General features: G+C 42.5%; 1 protein-coding gene across 1 annotated transcript in view; it reads right to left on the reverse strand.

Moving 5' to 3' along the window:
- The window catches only part of LOC118585640 (glutamyl aminopeptidase), a 64,819-nt gene that overhangs the window by 32,225 nt on the left and 12,362 nt on the right, over positions 1-20,232 (reverse strand). The window contains exons 4-10 of the mRNA XM_036190419.1: positions 14,660-14,780; positions 11,940-12,094; positions 11,187-11,300; positions 8,490-8,624; positions 6,906-6,971; positions 2,515-2,580; positions 2,236-2,387 (exon numbers count right to left, since the gene is read on the reverse strand). Of these exons, the coding sequence (XP_036046312.1) occupies positions 2,236-2,387; positions 2,515-2,580; positions 6,906-6,971; positions 8,490-8,624; positions 11,187-11,300; positions 11,940-12,094; positions 14,660-14,780 (809 nt within the window). The remainder of the gene's footprint in view (positions 1-2,235; positions 2,388-2,514; positions 2,581-6,905; positions 6,972-8,489; positions 8,625-11,186; positions 11,301-11,939; positions 12,095-14,659; positions 14,781-20,232) is intronic.

Consider the following 20,232-nt stretch of genomic DNA (forward strand, 5'->3'; position numbering starts at 1 on the left):
GATTAAAGGTGTGTACCACCACCGTCTAGTTTAGGAATGAAATTAATAAAGTTTTAATTAGTAGTGTTTAGATGAACTAGATTATAAGTTTCCATGTCATATACAAGAGAATTTGACTCAGCTTCTAAGTGAAATGCTGTTTTGATGGCCAGGGACTTTAACTGTGCAAGTTGTTCATAAATTCATCATTAATCAAAGACTTGAAGAGCTGGTGACGAAAACCCTAGGCCTTCACATCTCTCCCTCAGGCAAAGGCGGCTGCTTTTAACCCTGCAGTTTAACTTGACTAATTTATTTAGCCAATATGTTCTAACTGTCCACGAGAGGGCGTGGGTTAGCTCCCTTATATTACTTGTCCTTCTATTTCCCTTTCCAATAAAATTTAATAAAATAAAATCTTCTTCAGGCTTCTCTACAGGTCACAAATAGACCTCTGAGAGAGAGTTTCCCCCACCATTCTTGCCTCGTGGATTTTGGACTCAGTGCTATTCTGTAAAAAGAGACCAGCTCTCAGAGCACAGTTCATAGTGTTTGCTCATTTCCATGAGATACACCCATGGTGACAAGGACAAGCTATGAACAATCCCTGACATTGGAAAGAGAGACCTCTCCTGCCACCCCGGATCAGTTCCTAACATTCCTTACAGACCATGCTGCACTAGCTGGGATTTTTGTTTGTTTGGTTGGTTGGTTGATTGGTTGATTTTGGTTTGGTTTGTTTTTTTTGTTTTTTGAGAGTCACCTCTTCTTTGGGGCCAAGGCTTTCACACGTCTCCTCCTTCATATTTACCATCTCATTGTGTCTGTTGGGTACTTTTGGAGACTTTCTCCCAAATTTACTTCAACTAAAATTTTAGTCTTCCTTCTGTGTTCTCAATTTGCCTTTCTAAGATGCTCTCTCCTAGATGATGAGCAAAATAGCTTTTTTAAAATCCCTGAATATATCTCAAATTTTTTCTTTCCTTATGTTTTGTTTTGGTTTTTGGTTCCTAAATTATGTCCATCAAGTCAGGACTTTCTCATTTGTCTGTCCACATGGGATTTAAGCTTTGATGCTTAGGATTTTTCATATGTCTTCGGATCCTCCACTGTTTATTCATATTTAAAAAGGACAATTGAGCTGACATTGTTTTGTGTCTGCATGTATGCTGTACACACCTTTCATGTATAGGTGTTCACATGCCATGGCACTTGTGTGGAGGAGGGAGGATGATCTGGAGTGCTGATCCTTCCTGTCCACCTTTTCTGCGATGAGATCTCTCTATTACCCACTTCAGTGTATGCAGACTAGCTGAGGATTTGGGGATTCTCCAGTGTCCACCTTGCATTTCACCATAGAAGAGTTGGGGTCACAGATGCACACGTGACCTCACAGGGGCCTAGGGATCCTAACTCAGGCCTTCATGCTTACATGGCAACAAGTCCATTACTAGCTGAATCATCTCTCAAGCCCAAGCTGATTATTCTCAGGGTCTGGGATGCCCTCTCCACTGCAGAGGAGGGAGGGAGGTTTTGGAAACAAGCATGCCCTGTGAGCAGATCTTGGGGGAGGCCAGCCCGCCCGCCTTGCAAGTGTTCTAACAAGGAAGGCTTCACGCTTGAGCCTCCACTGTGGAAGTCCTTGGCTGTCCACTAAGGTCATCGTCATTTCAGGGGAAACAAGCCATCTGGATTCATGCCTGCAGTTGCTGCCAGACTCCTGAGAGTTCTCTCCAGCGAGGGCATCAGCGATGAAGGGGAACAAAGTGGCGGGTGTCGGTCCAGTTGGCACCATCTGTACTCATCACTCGACCTATCTTCAGCTTCATTTCTCCTTGCTCCCCCTCCCCCCAACACTCTTCCCGTACATCGTGAGTGCAGGCCTGTCTAGAGGCAGGGAGACCCTTGTCATTATCTGGTAGCATCTTGCCCTGTTCCTCTTGGGCCACTATTTCTCCCTCAGCCTTTCTCCCAGCATTCCATGCTGCCTACCGCTCCACCCACTCATGTTCCTCACCATCACGGCTTTATTTCTTTACCGTTTCCACTCTTGTATCAACGGTGTCTACATAGAGGAGATAGGAATGTGCGCTCAGCCCGTCACTTAGCCGGCTCTGAACTCTCTGTTGCCTAAAGGCTGTGCCTTTATACTGTCCCGTATCGATCACACAATGATAGCAGGACCTAAGCATATTACCAGTATCTCTGCTGAATAATCCCTACTATTCTTTCAAGTACGTCATCATGAAGTCTTACCCAAGTGCTGATGGTGGCTGGGAAGGGTCAGCTCTGGAGTCCAACAGAAAGCGTGTCTGTTTTAATTTCTGCCTTTCAGTCACAGTGACCACAGGATAGCCCATCTGGCTAGTCCAGGTGTCCATAACGTCTTTCACTGGTTGATTACTTGCCTGTTGTTGGGGACAATGGAGATCCATTAACTTATACATAAGGGGAAATTACATTGATGAGTGATATTAAAATGTAAATCACTTTTAAGTCTGACAAAGAAACGTTTAAGGGCATTGCGTTTCTTACCTCTTCCAATGATTCCCAAAAGTCTGAAGTCTTTGCATTCCCGAACTTGAATTTTTGCAAGTATTTCTGAAAAAGACGAGGGCTTTAGGTGCCAGCCTTGGCTGTCCTTGTACCTCCACACCCTCACCTGGACCACCCTCTCTACAGCTCATCCTGTGTCCCATGGCATGAAATGAGACAGACACAAAAAACACATACAAGAAACAGCTGTGGCTTTCTTGTAGCACAACATCATGTACAGACGCTGATATTTCGGTGCTATGTGATTTTCATATTATTAACCATTCTTTCCATTTTTCAGCCATTTAAAAGGTGGACGCGTCTTTAGTGCTTGAACTTTAAAAATGACAGTGGGCTGAATTTGTTGTACTAAGGCAATGACTATGCAGGTAGTGTTTTGAATAGTGATAATGATTGTTATGTGTGCATGGGAGAAATGATTCACTATGGAGAGCAATAGTCTTTACCCTTCAAATACTTTTAAAACATAAATCTTTTAAATAGAAGGCTGCTCCTTTGCCAGTTGTATCCATAAGACCACTCTGCACAAGGAGATATGGGATATGCCCCCAGAGAACATCCCCAGTCTTTTCCCAATCCCATAATTGGCCATTGCTGGGGAGCGGTCTTCCAGAGGTCTGCCAGGGTTTCGGCTTTCTCCTCCCATGGCTATCTAGACCTGTGCTAATTAACACGTGGGCATCTTACCTAGACATCAGACTTCGACAAGTGCTCCCAGTGCTTACTTTTGTACCTAACATTTAATATCTAAGTTGCTCTAATGTTTCAGGAGGTGTTCTATCTAGGTCATATTATCTTCTGGATTCTTCTTTGTTTCAGTCACTTAGAGATAAAATAAACTTACACTCCCAGAAAGACTCTAGCAGGGTTGAGGCCCCCACATTCATTCTTTTGGTTAATTCACTTCTCGACACTTCCACCAGAGGGCAGGCGAAGGAAGGCAGAAGTCTGTCTGTTTCTGGTCTTTATTCCAGACTCAGACACTTACTAACAACTATACCTGTAGCTATGGTTCATGCGGTCTTCTACAGAACAGTGTCCTCTGAAAATCATCCCGGAGGTGTTCATTTGTTCAGTGGGTGTTTTGTTGTTGTTTCTTGTTCACTTTTGAGACAGGATTTCCCTCCGTAGTAGAGGCTGGCCTTGACCTTGTATCTTTCCTCCTACTTAAATGTTTTTGGTTTGTTTGTTTGTTTGTTTGTTTGTTTGTTTTATACTTACAGGATCTTGAGCTGAGAAATAGGCAAGCCATCCAGAACTGGATAGGACCTTAAATATTATTTAATACAATGCTCCTGTTTTTAAGGTGAAAGAAATGGCCCTGACCAAATGTCTGTGTCTTTGGAGGAAGAGAGATGTGTCTGAGACACCTGGACAAGAGTCTGAGTGTTGGATCAGTGTGTGGGTATTCATCGGCTCATTATGTTTTTTTTCTTCACTGCAGTATATTGTTTCTTGTGAACTAGAGGCTAAAATGGAAATTTACATAAATACTACTAAAAGGTACCACTTTTATTTTGTCTAGGTCAGTGCTTCTAATATTGTGTACTAAGAATTTCTCTTCCCCCATCACGGGCACATCATCTTTCCAGTCTACATCACATGACAGCTTAGGCCTTGGCCCCCTTGTGTGTGTGTTGGTACTGGTGAGCACAAAAGAAAAATGAATGGTGTGTTGTTAGTGTCGTAGGAAGGAAAAGGCCTTCCTGGCTCAGTTACTCTTCTTTTCCAAGGGTGACACTAATTAATTCTAGTAGAACAAGAAAGATGGGTGCATTTCTCATCACAATATATTGTTACTGATGCCCCACCATGAATTGGAGTTTTAAAATGCGTAATTGCAGCCTAAGTGTCTTCCAGTGAATGACAGCATCATTTTGCCATGTGATGTTGCTTGGTGGGATAAGCACAGAAAAAAAAGAGAGAAACAGAGACAGAGACAACTCATCTACTTAGATTCTGGACTGGTCACTTTTTCTAATGGACAACCAGTCTGGGCAGAAAGCTCTCGAACTCCAGTTTCCCAACCCATGGGACTTTAGGACAACAGCCACAGCATGATGTCAGCAGCTCAAGAGGGATTCTGGTGAGAGGTTCAGTGTCCCAGATAATCTGAGAGCTTCACTGATATCTGAAAACAGCACTTTGGGCTTTGTGTTTGGTGTTTTTTGTTTGTTTGTTTGTTTGTTTGTTTGTTTCCTACACATTCACTTCCTAGCACTATAATGGTATGAAATGTATTGCCTGTCATCCACGGATCTGGGCTGAATGTTTAGGATCATCATGATTAAAGACTGTTATAACTTGGGAAGTAGTAGTCTCAGGTGGGACTTTTAAAATTAGTGACAACACATCAGGTGAAGAGGAGTGAGCATTTGCTCCCTCCTCCACATTTCCTCCCATGAGGTGTGCACCCTCAACCCCGCTCTCTCTTCTTCTCTCTCTTTCTCTCTCTCTCTTTCCTATCTTTCTCTTCATCTCTCCATTATAATAAAATCTCCACGTGGAAAAAAAAAGAGAAATGAGCATTTATTGATTAGCTCAGCTGCTTATTTTTAAGGACTTTTTTGATAGTTCTCTACAAAACTTGATATGAAGGACCATTTAATTTAAAGTACCAAGAATGTGTTATTTTAAGAGGCAATTTAAAATTGAAACTATGCAAATAGAATTGTAACAGTCTTCAGAAGCAAGTTTTCTTTTTTCTTTCCTTTAAAAAGATTATTTTTGGTCAATTTTGAGGGTCTCATTGTATAGCTCTGGCTAGCCTAGAACTTGTTATGTAGATCAGGCTGGCACTGAACTCACAAATTCACCTGCCTTTGTCTCCCAAATGCTGGAATTAAAGGCAGACCCCACTATGCCTGGCTTTTTAAAATTTCTAGTTCAACACCATACATTATAGATATTCACTCAACAAACTGTACATTATAGAAATTCAGTCAACAAACCCCTGCTGGATCACCTAATATGTGAAGAATTCTATAGACGTCTCTGAGGCCGCAGGAGACGGGGCCTGCACAATAGAGATGTGGTGAGCCCTGAGTCTGAAGCTCAGGGGAAGATACACACATAGGTCCTCTCTCTGGGACACATATCCTCACATGACATTTTATTATTGAGCAAATTATCCTAATGTGCACCCTAAATCCTCCCTAAGTTCTGCTCTTCTCTTGTTTTAGTAGGCACATAGGCATTTTACTTCTGCCCACCCCACCCCCAAGGGACCACTTCCTTTTAGGATATCATAGAGATAGATAAATGCCGCCTACAAAGCAATAGTGAGAGCTACAGGGGTAGTGGTGGCCTTGTCAGGTGGTGGCATGGTGCTGGGAAACACATGACAGAGAACTGATGGTCAGTATGAAATTTTTCTCTCGTGCTATATGGGCTGGAATCCACTAGAAACGGCGGTATCAAGGTCCTGGGCTAGCCCAACTGGAGGCTGGAGGGGGAAGATGAGCAGCTGGGATGTGAGTCCATTTCTACATTGAAATGGGCCAACCAGAAGATGGGGCAGCTATAAGGACACACTGTAGTGGCTTTAATAAAGACCAGGAGAGACCAACCCTGAGATAATCGGCATAGGGTCTTCTGGAAGAACAAAGGTGAACTGGAATGACCAGTGGATGTGTATAGAACATCAGAAAATGAATTCTTATTTATCTTCCCAAAGGGAGCAAGATCTACTTATTTGCTGACTTCATGAGAATTATTCATATTAATAATTTTCCAAATCAGTAATTTGAAAATGAATAAGAAAAAAGTCTAATGCTTTCTTTATGGGAAGACTAATGGAGACAGATTTAAACATCCATGTCATGCTTCTATGAAGTGAATTATGTGCCCCCCCAAATTCATACTTGATGGCCTCAGAGCATCTGAAGGGAATTCTGGTTGGTATGCAGTAATGATAATGTGACCTCATGGTGAGATTCATGCTCTTACAGAAGATGCAGGAATGCTTGTTCCCTGTGCCACACGAGGACACGGGGGCTGTCTAAAGAACAAAAGACCCTCACCAGCAACTGAAATGGCAGCACCATGACCCTGGATTTCACCACCTCCCATGTTGTGGGAAAATACATTTCTGTTGGTCTGTTCCATCTGGTCTATGCTATTTTTTTTCATGGCAGCCCCACCTGAGCACCACACATGTAAAGAGTATCTAGTAGCCTCAAGTATTGAAGTTCTCCATGACATTTCTGGTAAATGATCATTACAGAGCTCTAACTTGATGTAAAGTCACCTGTTATCTCCGACTTATCTGTCCACGTGCAGGAAAGCAAGAAAGCAATTAGCCTTAATTAACCACAACTGTCAGCCGTGTGTCGGTATCATTTACTTTTGCTATCACTAAGAAATCGTACCTGACATCCTTCTTGAAATTTCGCTGGTGTGATCCAGTCTTGGAGCATTCTCAGAATAGAAGCTCCCTAGGATGAGAAAAAAGAGACCCATTAAATAACTGAAAGCGTGCAAGGAACAGTGAGTGACCAGCACCATGGCAACATTCCATGGTTATATTTGAGTGTTTCTTGAAGATCATTCTGATGAATTACACAGTTATAGTATTATGATTTAGAGCACACAAATCAACACTTGGCACCCTCCCCTGCGTGTGCCTCCTAACAACCAAGAGGTAAGGAGAAATGACTCAGATTGCCTTCTCATGAGTAACTCAAGGCCCAAGAGGTTGTTGCACTTCCCCAAGTGAGCCGGCAGGTGGCGCTTTGTTAATGAAAAAAAAAAATGGTCCCCACAGCACATTCTTAGATGGAGCATGAATTTCAAAGTAAAATTATGGCAAACTATGCAGTACACCTCCACATATGAGACAATAAGTATATTTAACACGAGGAAGTAGAGAGTGAAAATAGCTTATTAAATAGTTTAGTATGGATAGATATAGAATGTAGCCACAGAACCCTTCTCATCAAAAGTAGTTTGCTTCGTTTGGTTTCATAGCTCTCAAGAGTTTAAGGAATGCCCTGACTTCCAGTTTCTCCCATCTAGCTTACTACTAAGGCAAACTACTTCTAAGATTTTTAAAACAGTTTTCAACTAATGTACATGAAAAATATTACCTTTCCACTTAACTCAGTAGTTATTACTATAATTTTCAAGTATTTTAAATTGTGTTTGGACACAGTAATACTAAGGATTGGAAACATATTTATTTCTGACAATATCGCAAGCCTCTGGAGTAGCCACGCACGCACGCACGCACGCACGCACACGCACACACACACACACACAATGGAGAAAGGTTTTCCCTTCAATTAAGCTGCATTTGAATATTTGTTCTGAACATTAGAGTGTTCTCCTATCAAAAGTACCCATGTAGATGGATTTCCTCATGGACCACACAGCAGAAGAGTAAGTAAGACATACTATCTTTCAGAAAAGTCAAGATAGGGGCTGGTGGGATGGATAAGTGGGGAAAGGTGCTGCCAAGCCCAACAACCTGAGTTCAATCCTCCATAGCCACACGATGAGAGGAGAGAAGCTGCCCTGGTCTCCACATTTGCATATGTGGCCCCACCACCACAGATTAAACTTTAAAAAAAAATTTTTTTTTAAATTAGATGTTTAAGGTAGAACTGCTTAATTATCAGAATGAAGTTGCTTTAAACAAAACTGGGTCGGGGGGGGGCAGAAATTAGTCCTAAAATCCTGTGGCATCGATTGTTTCGCCTGCAAAATATCAACTACTTAATATTCAGCCCTGACTGTGTTCTCCTCTCTTTTCCAGAGCTCATGGCAGAATCTACACATTTATTTCCACATTTTTTTTTAAAGCTGAGGATCAAACCCAGGGCCTTGCGCTTGCTAGGCAAGGGCTCTACCACTGAGCTAGATCTCCAATCCGAATCTGCGCATTTCTTAAAAACACTTTGTTGGACTTGTACTAAGAAGGAAGACGTTCCAAAGCAAGGCGGAGCACCTCCTACCTTGCTGTATGATATTCCATCAAACACAGAAGTTATTTCAGCGGGCGTTGACACCGTGACAACCACTGGGTGTGAAGACATCAAGGAGTCCTGTTCTTGCACAGGTAACACATCTTCAAGCAGCATCTGGTCGAGCTGAAATGACAGAAAGCAGAGCTAGGCAGCGCTTCCTCCGGACCGCTTTCTATTTTCTACCGTCACATGTTATCAAAATTGCAGGGACGGAAATGGAAGTGACTCCAATTATGTAAACGTGGTCTCTAGGTCTTCGAACGAATCCCATGACAGCAACTGCTCCACGATGATTTCCGTTCTTCTAGCTGTAGCTCCTTTGACTTCTGTAGGACAGATCCCACAGTGTCTATGCATTCTGCTACCGCTGTGCACTTGAAACTGGACCAAGAAATTCTCCAGACCAGAAATGCCTAACGCACATTCCCTAACCTACTTTGAAAAATAGAAAAGCTGATTTGCAACGATTGTATCTTTAAACAATTGAATCTACATCAGCAGCTGTGTCTACAGGCATAAGGTCAAGCCAGCCAAAATCCCAGCACGGACGGGGGAGGGGCTTATGATGCCCCGCCCCCAGCTGAGGAGTTATTGGCAGTTGATGGTTGCCATGGAGTGGAAGAGTCTTTTTCCTTCAGGAATGTGGCTACGAAAAGCTGCTCAAACTCCAGTAGCTGGTCCTACACCCAAGTGCTGTTTTGTTTAATCTAGTTTTGTTTTGTTTTGCTTCTTAAAAGACATAAAACTGTGAAAGGGAAGTGGGGGTCGGGGGTAGAGGAGGAGCTGGAGGAGAGAGAACAGGAGTAGGAAAACATACTTTTTAAAGATAAAAAAGAAAAACATTTACATACTTCTGAGCCCCGAGGAAGTTAAACTTCCGTTGGATGGTGTTTTCTTTGATTTTTGAATTTGCCTTTAGTAGACTTTCTATGATACTTAGGAGACGTTAAAGTTTAGGGGTCAAAAAAAGAGAAAAATAACTCCAAGTTAAGCAGCCTTGTTTATTATCAGATTCACGTGGAAGGCTAAGTAAGCCCTTTTGAATACACTTTATTGTTGACCTCTACAACAACCCAATGAAGTGGTTCATACTCTGTTCACCTCTTTTTATTTGTTTGTTTGTTTGTTTGTTTGTTTGTTGTTTTGTTTTGTTTTTCGAGACAGGGTTTTCCTGTGTAGCTTTGTGCCTTTCTTTCGTGGAACTCACTTGGTAGCCCAGGCTGGCCTCACGCCTTTAATCCCAGCACTCGGGAGGCAGAGCCAGGCGGATCTATGTTCACCTCTTAAAAAGGATACAGACGAGGTAGGTAAGTTAGTCAATGTCAAAAACAGTTGTTCCAGTAGAGGGCAGTATTCTACCTACTTCACAGTATCTACCTCTGCCCAGAGCGAGGTAGACACATCTACCGTGTGTACATGCATATGTACAGTCACAGAAGAATACTCCTATGATCTGAAGACAAGCAAAAAAGCCTAACTTTGCTAAAGACAACTCTGTAGCATTTCTGGAGATTTTCATTCCAGGTCTCTCGAGGGCACACTGTGTGAATGTTCACTATGCACACAGTTTCAGAATGTAGACGCTTACTCGATACAGGACAATGCTCTCATTGGATGTTAAAGGGAGGCCTGACTCAGAGAAGTCACCTTGTTCATGGATGGCCATGTATCCTGTTGTGTTTCTGGTATCTGACTGTTAAGCACATCCTTCATCTCTTTACCACATTCTGGTAACCTGCTTGAGTCAAGTAGCTTATGAAATAAGACTACTTCTGAGGGTAACACTATACTCCCCTGAATACATGGCCAGCATTTTCTGTATTCCTTCCCCCATACCCCTCCCTTCCCAACAGGTGTTTGTCTATGACTCTCAATGCCTCGATGACTGTGTAAAGGCTTCTGGCAAAGAAAAGCTCAGGGGAAGTCACTGGCTCCACTCTGCCCTCTCAACGGATGTCCAAGACTGCCATCGTACTTGACCCTGACCCTAGACCATGGTCAAAAGTCCAGTCTCTGCTGGCAATGGTTGAGAGAAAGCCTGATCTGACCTAGTCCAGTGATCCGATGGCTAAACACCCTGTTGTGCTGGAACTCTCATCCAATAACTGATGGAAGTGGATGCAGAGATCCTCAGCCAGGCCCCAGGTGGAGCTCCAAGTGTCCAGCTGTCGAGAAAGAGGAGGGTCTGCAAGAGCGTGAATTGTTGAATCCAAGATTGCAAAAAGCACAGGGACAAATAGCCAAAGAATGGAAGCACATGAATTATGAACCAAAGGCTGTGGAGCCCCCAGCTGGATCAGGCCCTCTGGATAAGTGAGCCAATTGAATAGCTTGATCTGCTTGGGAGGCACCCAGGCTGTGGGACCAGGATCTGTCCTTAGTGCACGAGCTGGCTGTTTGGAACCTTGGGCTTACACAGGGACACTTTGCTCAGTCTGGAAGGAGGGGACTGGACCTGCCTGTACGAATCCACCAGGTTTAAATGAATCCCCAGGAGTGCCTTGATCCTGGAGGACATGGGAATGGAGGGGAGGGGCTGGGGGAAGGTGGGAGTGGGGGCGGGAGGGGGGAGGACAGGGGAACCCATGGCTGATGTATAAAATTTAAAACACATAATAATAATTTTTTAAAAAGTCCAGTCTCTACTAAGAAAATAGATTCGGAGAGTATGTGTTTATGACTCACCATTTGCCAGTCTGTTTCTGCATGATTTACCCCCAAGAACTCGAAGAAAGAAGCAAATCCTTCATTTAGCCACAAGTCATCCCACCAATCCATGGTCACAGTATTTCCAAACCACTGAAATGATAAGCCAGGAGGAAGTAGTTAGATGTTTATCCTTGTGGTAGAGAGATGCATAGCTGACGTAGAAGTGGCCAGCATTGGACCTAACATATATTTCGCACTTTATCTTGATTCGAGAATGTTAAATTCTCCAGTTTGTTCCCACATTTTAAGGAATATATAATGTTATAGGAAGGCCTCGTGTGCTTATTCAAGACAAAACAGTCTAAAGCAGTGGTTCCCAACCTTCCTGTTGCTGCAAACCTTTAATACAGTTCCTCATGTTAGGGTGACCTCCAACCTTAAAATTGTTTTCATTGATACTTCATAATTATAATTTTGCTACTATTATGAATTCTATTGTAAATATTTGTGTTTTCTGATTGTCTTAGGTGACCCCTATGAAAGGGTCGCTTGACAACCCCTCAACCCGCCCCCCCCCCCACACACACACATACAAGGGTCGCAACCCATAGGTTGGAAAACACTGGAAAGTTTCTGTACAGATAAATGTCAGTTAACACTAAGAGTGGTTATCATGCAGTGTTTTTTGAGGTGTCTCTTTTCCCTTCTTTATTCGTCCACACTTTGTATCACAGGTATAGAGACAGGCCAGTTTTAAAAAGCAAGTAGATTTGCTTCCGGCTCCTCTACCTGGTGCACAAGTTCATGGGCAATCACAGTGGCCACTCTTTGTTGGTTGGATGAGGCTGATTCCTGGGGGTCATAAAGCAGGTTTGTTTCTCGGTAAGTGATGAGTCCCCAGTTTTCCATGGCACCGGTGCCAAAGTCTGGAATCGCGATTTTATCTATGGAAAAAGACAGTCCAGTGAGAAATGAATTCTTTCCATTTGTTCATAACATTTCTTACCAAATTAAGTTCTTTGGATGACTTTTTTAAGGCTAAAAATAATTTCTCAGAGTGAGAAACAGGAATCATTTGTGCAAACATTTTGGTCCTAAAACACTCAACATTCCCACGGAGCAGTTCCTGCATTCTCCAGAGTCAGTGTATCCCCAACCCCCTTCTTTGCTTAATCGTTACATGACTGGTTCCCACCCCCACCCCCCAAAGCCTGTATAATTTTATGTCTTTTCTTCTCTGCACAGTACTTCATTTTTATTGGCCGGCCTCATGCCTCATTTATCACCTTGGTTATAAAGAGCATCTGTTTGGGAGGTACACTGTTAGGAGAAAGAGAATGAAGTCTGTAAATGAGGATTAAGAAAGACAGAGCTTGGGAGTTCATAGAAACAGCTCGCTCACACGTCAAGGTCAGAGACTTAGAAACCCCACTGCCTCCGATGCTGTGCAATTTGAATGCCCCCTCCTCTTGCCATCCCCTTTTATGTATTAAAGAAGTTAGAGGGACGTGGAATTGACTGATTTCTCTTTAAATTTCTCTCCAGGTCTAAAATGTTGTATGCCACAGGAATTTCTGTCTTTGTTTTCTCTGGATTTTAGACATAACATCCAGCAAGAATACACAGTGTTGCGCACTTCTACATTAAATCTGCAAATAGAAAAATGTTGATTAGTGGGAAATACAGCTTCCCTAGCTAATGAACTATAACCCAAATGTAATTTTTATTACTACTATAATTTAAATGGGGCATAAAATGAGAATAAGTTAAATTTCTTTCTAACATAAGAAAGGGGCTTTTCTGGTTAAAATAAAATTGCTTAAACATTTTTTAGAAAAGCATAAGAAGTATATATCTTCAGTACAATTCAAGTTAACAGTAGCAGTTTTCTTGCCACGCTGTCATTATGGCATAAGAAGATCACTAAAGATTGAGAAAGGAGGTTGGGGAGTTAGCTCAGTGGTAGAGCACTTGCCTAGCAAGCACAAGACCCCGGGTTCAATCCTAAGCTCCAAAATAATAATAATAATAATAATGAGAAAGTATTTCCTCCACACCCAACATCATTCACAATGTTGGAAAGTATAATTTGAACAAATCCTTGAGCAAATGAAAGCAAGCTCTTCTCTAGCGAATACAGACATTATAATTAATAACATCAGTTCAACTCCCTTTTGATGTAAATGAGGACACCGTTTCCAAAGACTCTATTGTATAGCTAATTCTGAAAGTGTGGAAGATGCAATGAAGGCAAGGGAAGAGAAGAGAGAGAAAGGAAGAAATCAGTGTGAGTTCTGCATCTCAGGTCTTCCTGGCTACAAGTGAGCTCTGTGGATCTGGGTTCTCCATTCTTTCACAATGTCCTTTCTGACTCCGGTAAAAGGTTACTTGTCTTTCTGTCTCCCCTAATAATTGCTAAGTGATACAAAGGGCCATTGAACAGAAAATGAGGTATGTACACACACAGAGCCACAGAGTCTTTTGCCTTCCAAGGCATTTATTAAGGACTGGGGCTGGAGAGATGGCTCAGAGGTTAGGAGCACTGGCTGCTCTTCCAGAGGTCCTGAGTTCAATTCCCAGCAACCACATGGTGGCTCACAACCATCTATAATGAGATCTGGTGCCCTCTTCTGGCATGTAGGCATACGTGCAGGCAGAACATTATATACATAATAATAAACAAATCCGAAAAGGGGGGGGGGGGCAGTAGGACCTATCTGGGGAAGTGGGTTCTTGGTTGGTTCTCATAGCACCTTCCTTACAAGCTTCTTCAAGGGTCTTACAGCTTTACTCAAACCAAGCGCTCAAGCTTGTTAATAAAGTGCCTCTGCTAGTGATGGAGACAGCATCATTTGGACTACTTCCACTTTTCACAGAGAACATGCTTATCTTCATATTAGAGAAAAGAAAACTGTGGGGGAAGTTTCAGTGTGTCATCTCCAGGGCCAGAGGATCTTGCACAACCAAGGGCAGATTGGAAGCACATGGGCCTCTTACAACATCACTGACCCTGAAGGGCCATGCATGTAAACCATTGAATGAATACCGATTTTTTTTTTTTTTTTTGAGACAGGGTTTCTCTGTGTAGCTTTGTGCCTTTCCTGGAACTTGCTTTGTAGACTCACCTGCCTCTGCCTCCCGAGTGCTGGGATTACAGGCGTGCGCCACAACCGCCCGGCTGAATACTGATTTTTTTAATCAAATGATGTAGGAAGTTGTTTGAGGCTCACTGTGAGCAAGCTCTGCAGTTTTGTGTATACATTTTCATCTCAATTTGCAAATCAAAGACTATATCTCCATCATATGAGAATAAAGAATGCCTATTATTTTTGGAAGACCTAGAATGGACCTTTGAGCTTGTGGTAAACATCAGACATGTAGTGCAGGCGATACTAAAAAGACTCAGGAATGATCAGTAATTAATGGTAATATAATTAGACACACTAGGTTAACTTGGGGAAGACAAACAAAAACAAAGGCAACTTGAAGAAATAAAAGCATTTTCTCACCCAGTTTAGGAAGAGAATATTCCATAGCAAAGTATTCTTCAAAATAATCAAATACAATTTTAGTTATGTCTGCAGCATACTCCGCTGTTTCCTTTTGCTCTGGCTGGACATAAATAGTGAGCTAGTAAACAGAACACAAACATTTGGAGAGATGAGTCCTCATTTGATAAAACACATGTACACAAAGCAAAACACGATATAAATGAATGGAATTGGAGCACCTAGTTTGAATCCCAAGCCTGCTTTGTAATAGGCTGGTCCCCAGCAGCTTTGTGTAGCCTTGGACAAACCACATCACTGCTCTAAGACTTGTGTAAAAGGCCATTAAGATGTAACTGTGTGTCATTGGTAATTAGAAACAGCCTAAGGAAGAATGCCTCAGACGTTAAACGATATTATCACTTTCTTATATTTAAAATTTGCATTGTCTGGGGTTGGAGAGATGGCTCAGCAGTTAAGAGCACTGATTACTCTTCCAGAGATCCTTCCAATACCCACATGGCAACTCACAACTGTCTACAGCTCCAGTTCCAGGAGATCTGACATCCTCACACAGACATATAAGCAGTCAAAACACTAATGCACATAAAAGTAAACTAAATAAATGATTTTTAAAAGACTAAAAAACAAAACACAAAACAACTTGTATTCTTAGTGGTATCTATGGATCAGTGTATCTGTTTACCTTTCCCTGTACCCATTGATTTGTCTTGTGCATGCAGTTTCTTGAGAGGAAACAAATCCAGTTTAGTTTTTGCATCTACGGTGCTTTTGATTACACATTTCCCTTGGTGATATTCCACTCTACTTTTCTAAATGGCCCCGCCATGTTTCTCTCATTTTACTCCCAGAGCCTAAAATATGATGACCCAAACTTTTCCCAAGAGAGAGTAAGTAAGCTGTGTCAGCTCTCTGAGTATTGTTTTATGGCTTTACGACCTAATTTACAAATCAAACTGACTGCTGAGTGCAGATTTTTTTTTCCAATTCTAATCATACATGACATTATAGAAAAAATTTTAAGAATTCTTCAAAGCAGACACAGAGAGTTGTCCCTGGATGGTTTGTGCTCAGGAACCTCCTGGTTGTTTAGTAATTTTCTGCATGTGTGAGAGAGAACAGTGCTTCAGACAACAGTCTGCTACATTCGCAAGAAAGCCAAGTGAAATATACACGCGAACCCCGAGACCTGATCCAAAACCCTCCAGCAAAGACCGATGCCGTCATCTTAGTAAGTTCAAGACCATTGACCCAACTAGACTAGATGATTCAAGATTAGAAAAACACAGGAGAGAGGGAAAAATGAAACCGACTCATTTCCTGTTCCCGCTGCATTGCTACAGGTGATGCGCACCTGAGCATGCGCCTCCAAGCCTGGTTCTTAGAAGAGAACTCTGGAGGACTCCAACAACATAAAGAACAGATTCTGAAAGAACGTCCCTTAAATGACCAGTGCTGACTGACTACTCCTTATCCCAGCTAAGTGATGGTCTCACTTCTTTTACATAAACAGAAATGAACTTCCACCACAGTCAGTGACCTCCCTCACATTCCTTGGGGCTTTTAATTTTTACTTGTCAGAAGAGAGGAGAGGGTCCATTTCTACTTCCCTCTGCTATCCTCTTGGAAAGCAATGCCATGCCTTCTCCAAGCAACACCCGAACCTAAGGATCCAGCTGGTAGCCACTAAAACGAACAACGGAAACCGCTCATGAAAGCCAAAGCCAGCGTGGTGGCATGGCGTTGCCTTATTGTCAATGGAAAGACTCGGGACCTTTCACCTGTCAACAACTTGGTGTGACATGACTCACTCAGATTGTCTGCCACACTCATTCTCCATCACACATTTCAGGGAGAGCAGTTCCTCCCTGCTGTCTACGCGTCCCATGCTTTGGGCTGTCTGTCTGTGTTTTCCTATTACCCACGGAAGGTGGGCTCTTTTCCTGATGCCGGGACTTGAGTACTCAGCTACACTACGGTTGAGCTGTGTCCCCAGCTCCCGTGGACTTCTTTCAAACATGCTTCTGAAGGGGATCAGTTCCTTTCTCTCTTTCTCCACATTTCTCTTGGTGACAGCAACAGAAAAGACCACTATCAGCATTCATTCACTTGGAATCAGAGCAGATCCTATCTCACTTGTTTCTAAGGGAACCCCCAACACCCGTCCCCACACAAAATCGCGCACTGTCTGCGCCCAGCCTGACGCAGATTTCCTGTCATCTAGGACCCTTTCAGACAACCACCATAGGCCATATGTTTTTAAACACAGATTCAATCAGTGAGCTAAGGAATCACACACAGAACAGCATGCTGGTTATTTAACACAATCCTTGTCCTAGTTTCAAAATCCCCATCTATAATCATAAAATTTGAAGAATTCTGAAGATGTTGCAGTTAGCCAAAGCATATCCATGAGTGTATCTCTGCCTCATGTTAGGAACATTTTTTTGACATGGAAGACTCCATGAAAGTGCCAACACTGTGACTTTTGAAGCCTGTGTATAAAGCGTGTGACAACCTTTCAGTTGCAGAACACCTGTGGAGTGTGGACTGAGGACTTAGAAAGACATCACCCCCTCTGTTGTCACCCTCACTCCTGCTCTGCTGTCTGTTTCCAGCTCCCTGATGGTAGTGTCATCATGTCCCATTCTTGTACCCCTCTCCTCCCTCTGGGCTTCAGCAGAGGTTAACGTTTCTCTGGTTTCTTAGCACTTCTGTCCAGAACAAAGTCCCTGCTGAATCGCTATCACTTTTACTGATGATTACCCACATTCCAGCTCACAGGCTCGATTTCCTGAGATGATCATTCTCAAGTTCATGACCAACTCCTCGGAAGTAAGGGGCAGGAAAGACTGATGCATCCAGGCCTTTCTTTCCTTATCTTCAAGACATATCAGCTTTCATTATTCAAGAAATTTTTTTAATGGTCAAATATGAAGTTTATAAACTTCATCTGTAAATGGAAGGATTTAAGAACCTAACTGTTATGTATCTATTTTCTAAAGTAGGGTATCTTCTTGGGGGAAATTAAATTACTGATACATATCACGACTACAGAGGACTAGCCCTACCTCAAAACACCGAGTCTACCACATAGTCTGGACTTTCTAAACTCCATTTTAAATTCATTCTTCATTTGCAAGTTGTGATGCATCTGCTCTGTCATTATTTTAGTTGCTTTTCTCTTATCATCCTGGACCCTCTTATAAAGCAGGCTTATTTTTTTTTTAATGCTTCATTGATTTTCTTTTATGTGTATGAGTATTTTGACTGCATGTATGAGGGCTTTGACATGGTCTGTGTACCATGTGTATGCCATGTGTACCTGAGGAGGCCAGAAAGGAATGTCAGATTCCCCAGAGAGAGGTGGTGGTGAGCAGCCACATGGGTACTGAGTCTCGAACATGGGCTCTCCTCAAGGGCAACAAGTATAGCCTGGTGGTGGTGGTGCTTTTAATCTCAGCATTTGGGAGGCAGAGGCAGGTGGGTCTCTGTGAACTGACGGCCAGCCTGGTCTACAGAGTGAGTTCCAGGACAGCCAGGGCTACAGAGAGAAACCCTGTCTGGAGGGGGGGGGCAATGAGTGCTCTTAACTGCTGCACCAGCTCTCCAGCCCCACAAAGTGGGCATTTAGATTTCTTAATGTGATACTTTTCCAGTGTCACTAGCAATTTGAGGGATGAGATATAAACCCACAGTGTTGATATCTAATTGATTGCTGTCACACACTTCATGTGTCTCTTTGTTAGACTTGACCATCACAACTGACCAACTTTTCCTAGAACAATTCAATGAGGCTTTATACCATTTTCTTCCTCGGTGCCTGTTTATATCTCCAAACCCCAAACTTTGTACAGTCCTCATCAACGTTTGCTTCTGAGGGTCACTGCAGGTGACGTTATCAGGCCTTCCCCTGCAAGAAGCTTACCATGCTACATGTCAGTTCTGTGAATTTTGAACTACTACTGCTAATAAAATGTCATATTTGATATAACTGCTGATCATTTTACTGAAACTCTTAGATCATGTTCCTACAACCTCTTAACCACAATTAAAAAATCCAAAGAGCTCTGAAAACCAAAAGCTTTTTATTTGTCTTAACTAATTAATTTGGTAGTATCATCTGACCTGAACTAATAACTGATAGATGGATTTTCATACCTTTTATTTTTCCCATATATATATATATATATATATATATATATATATATATATATATATATAGAGAGAGAGAGAGAGAGAGAGATAGATATAGATATAGATAGATAGATAGATAGATAGATAGATAGATAGATAGATAGAGGTAATTAAACTGTGTATTTGCACACACACACACACACTGTTTAATTATGAAGTTCCATGAAATGCATCAATAGCTGAAAAATGCAGCCCCAAAGATGTGGACATTTCTTTAAAATTTGAGAGTTCAAAGGGGATTTAAAAGTAAAACTTTGAATGTTTGCCAGTGAAGTTAAGTGTGTGGTGGTTTAAGTCAGAATGGGTCCCATAGGCTCATGTTTGAATACTTGGTACTCAGTGGAACTGTTTGGGAAGGATTGGGGGTGTGGCCTTGTTGGAAGAGGTGTGTCACTGGGGGTGGGCTTTTTCACAATCCTCCTGCCATCCCCACCGCTCTCTCTCTGCCTCGTGCTTGTGGATGGATATACGGGGTTTCAGTTGCTGCATTAACTCAACCATCATGGACTCATACCCTCTGGGACTACAAATCCAATTAAACACTCTCTTTCATAACTTGCCTTGGTCATGCGGGTTATCACAGCAGTAGAAAGATAACCAATGCAAAGTGCAAGACAGAAATGAGCACAGAATTCAGAACAAGTTTGGCTCCCACATCACCACACTTCCTCTTTTCTCACTAGTGAAGCTGCAGCTTCGCTTTACCGAGCTGCAGAATAGAGAGAGCAGCAACATTTATGTTGCAGAGAGACAGCATGGAGTGAATAGGAAAACATTGCCACAGCGCTTACTTGACACGTCCAAGTTCTGGTCTCATCGCCAGAACCAGTTATTAACCTCGGTGACTCTCTTTGTCTGCACTTCCTTCTGCCTGAGTGACAGCGCAAGGTGGCACCCACGTTGCTTTTAAGACCAGTGGAGAATGAGGGTACAGCGGGAAATGAACTGTATGCTTTTGAGATACAAAACAATAGGTTCTTGGTGTCCATACAATGAACACAAAAGTCATGCCATTTGATTCACGAGAGCTTCATTTAGAAAGGTTCCCAGAAATAATTTCAGAAAGCCAGGGACTGAACAGAGCACAGAGTTTTCACTGTGGTGACGGGTGGGACAGAGATGGGAAAGGCATCCAGAATGCCCTGTCTCAGAAGACAAGAGGAAAGTCATCCATGTTGGAAGGATCAAGAAGAGTGATGGGGTTAGATCATGAGTTGTGGAGAGGTCTGGTATCAGAACACTGAACTTGGGAAGACGCTATAAACAGAAAGGACCAGCTTTCAGACTACCAGATACCACCACCACCACAATGTTTTCCACAATGTCACCCCATTCCTTTACTTGAAATCCAGCCTTAGAATCTAGTCAAAAGCTGA

Source organism: Onychomys torridus, chromosome 6 (assembly GCF_903995425.1).
Source record: "Onychomys torridus chromosome 6, mOncTor1.1, whole genome shotgun sequence".
NCBI lineage: Eukaryota > Metazoa > Chordata > Mammalia > Rodentia > Cricetidae > Onychomys > Onychomys torridus.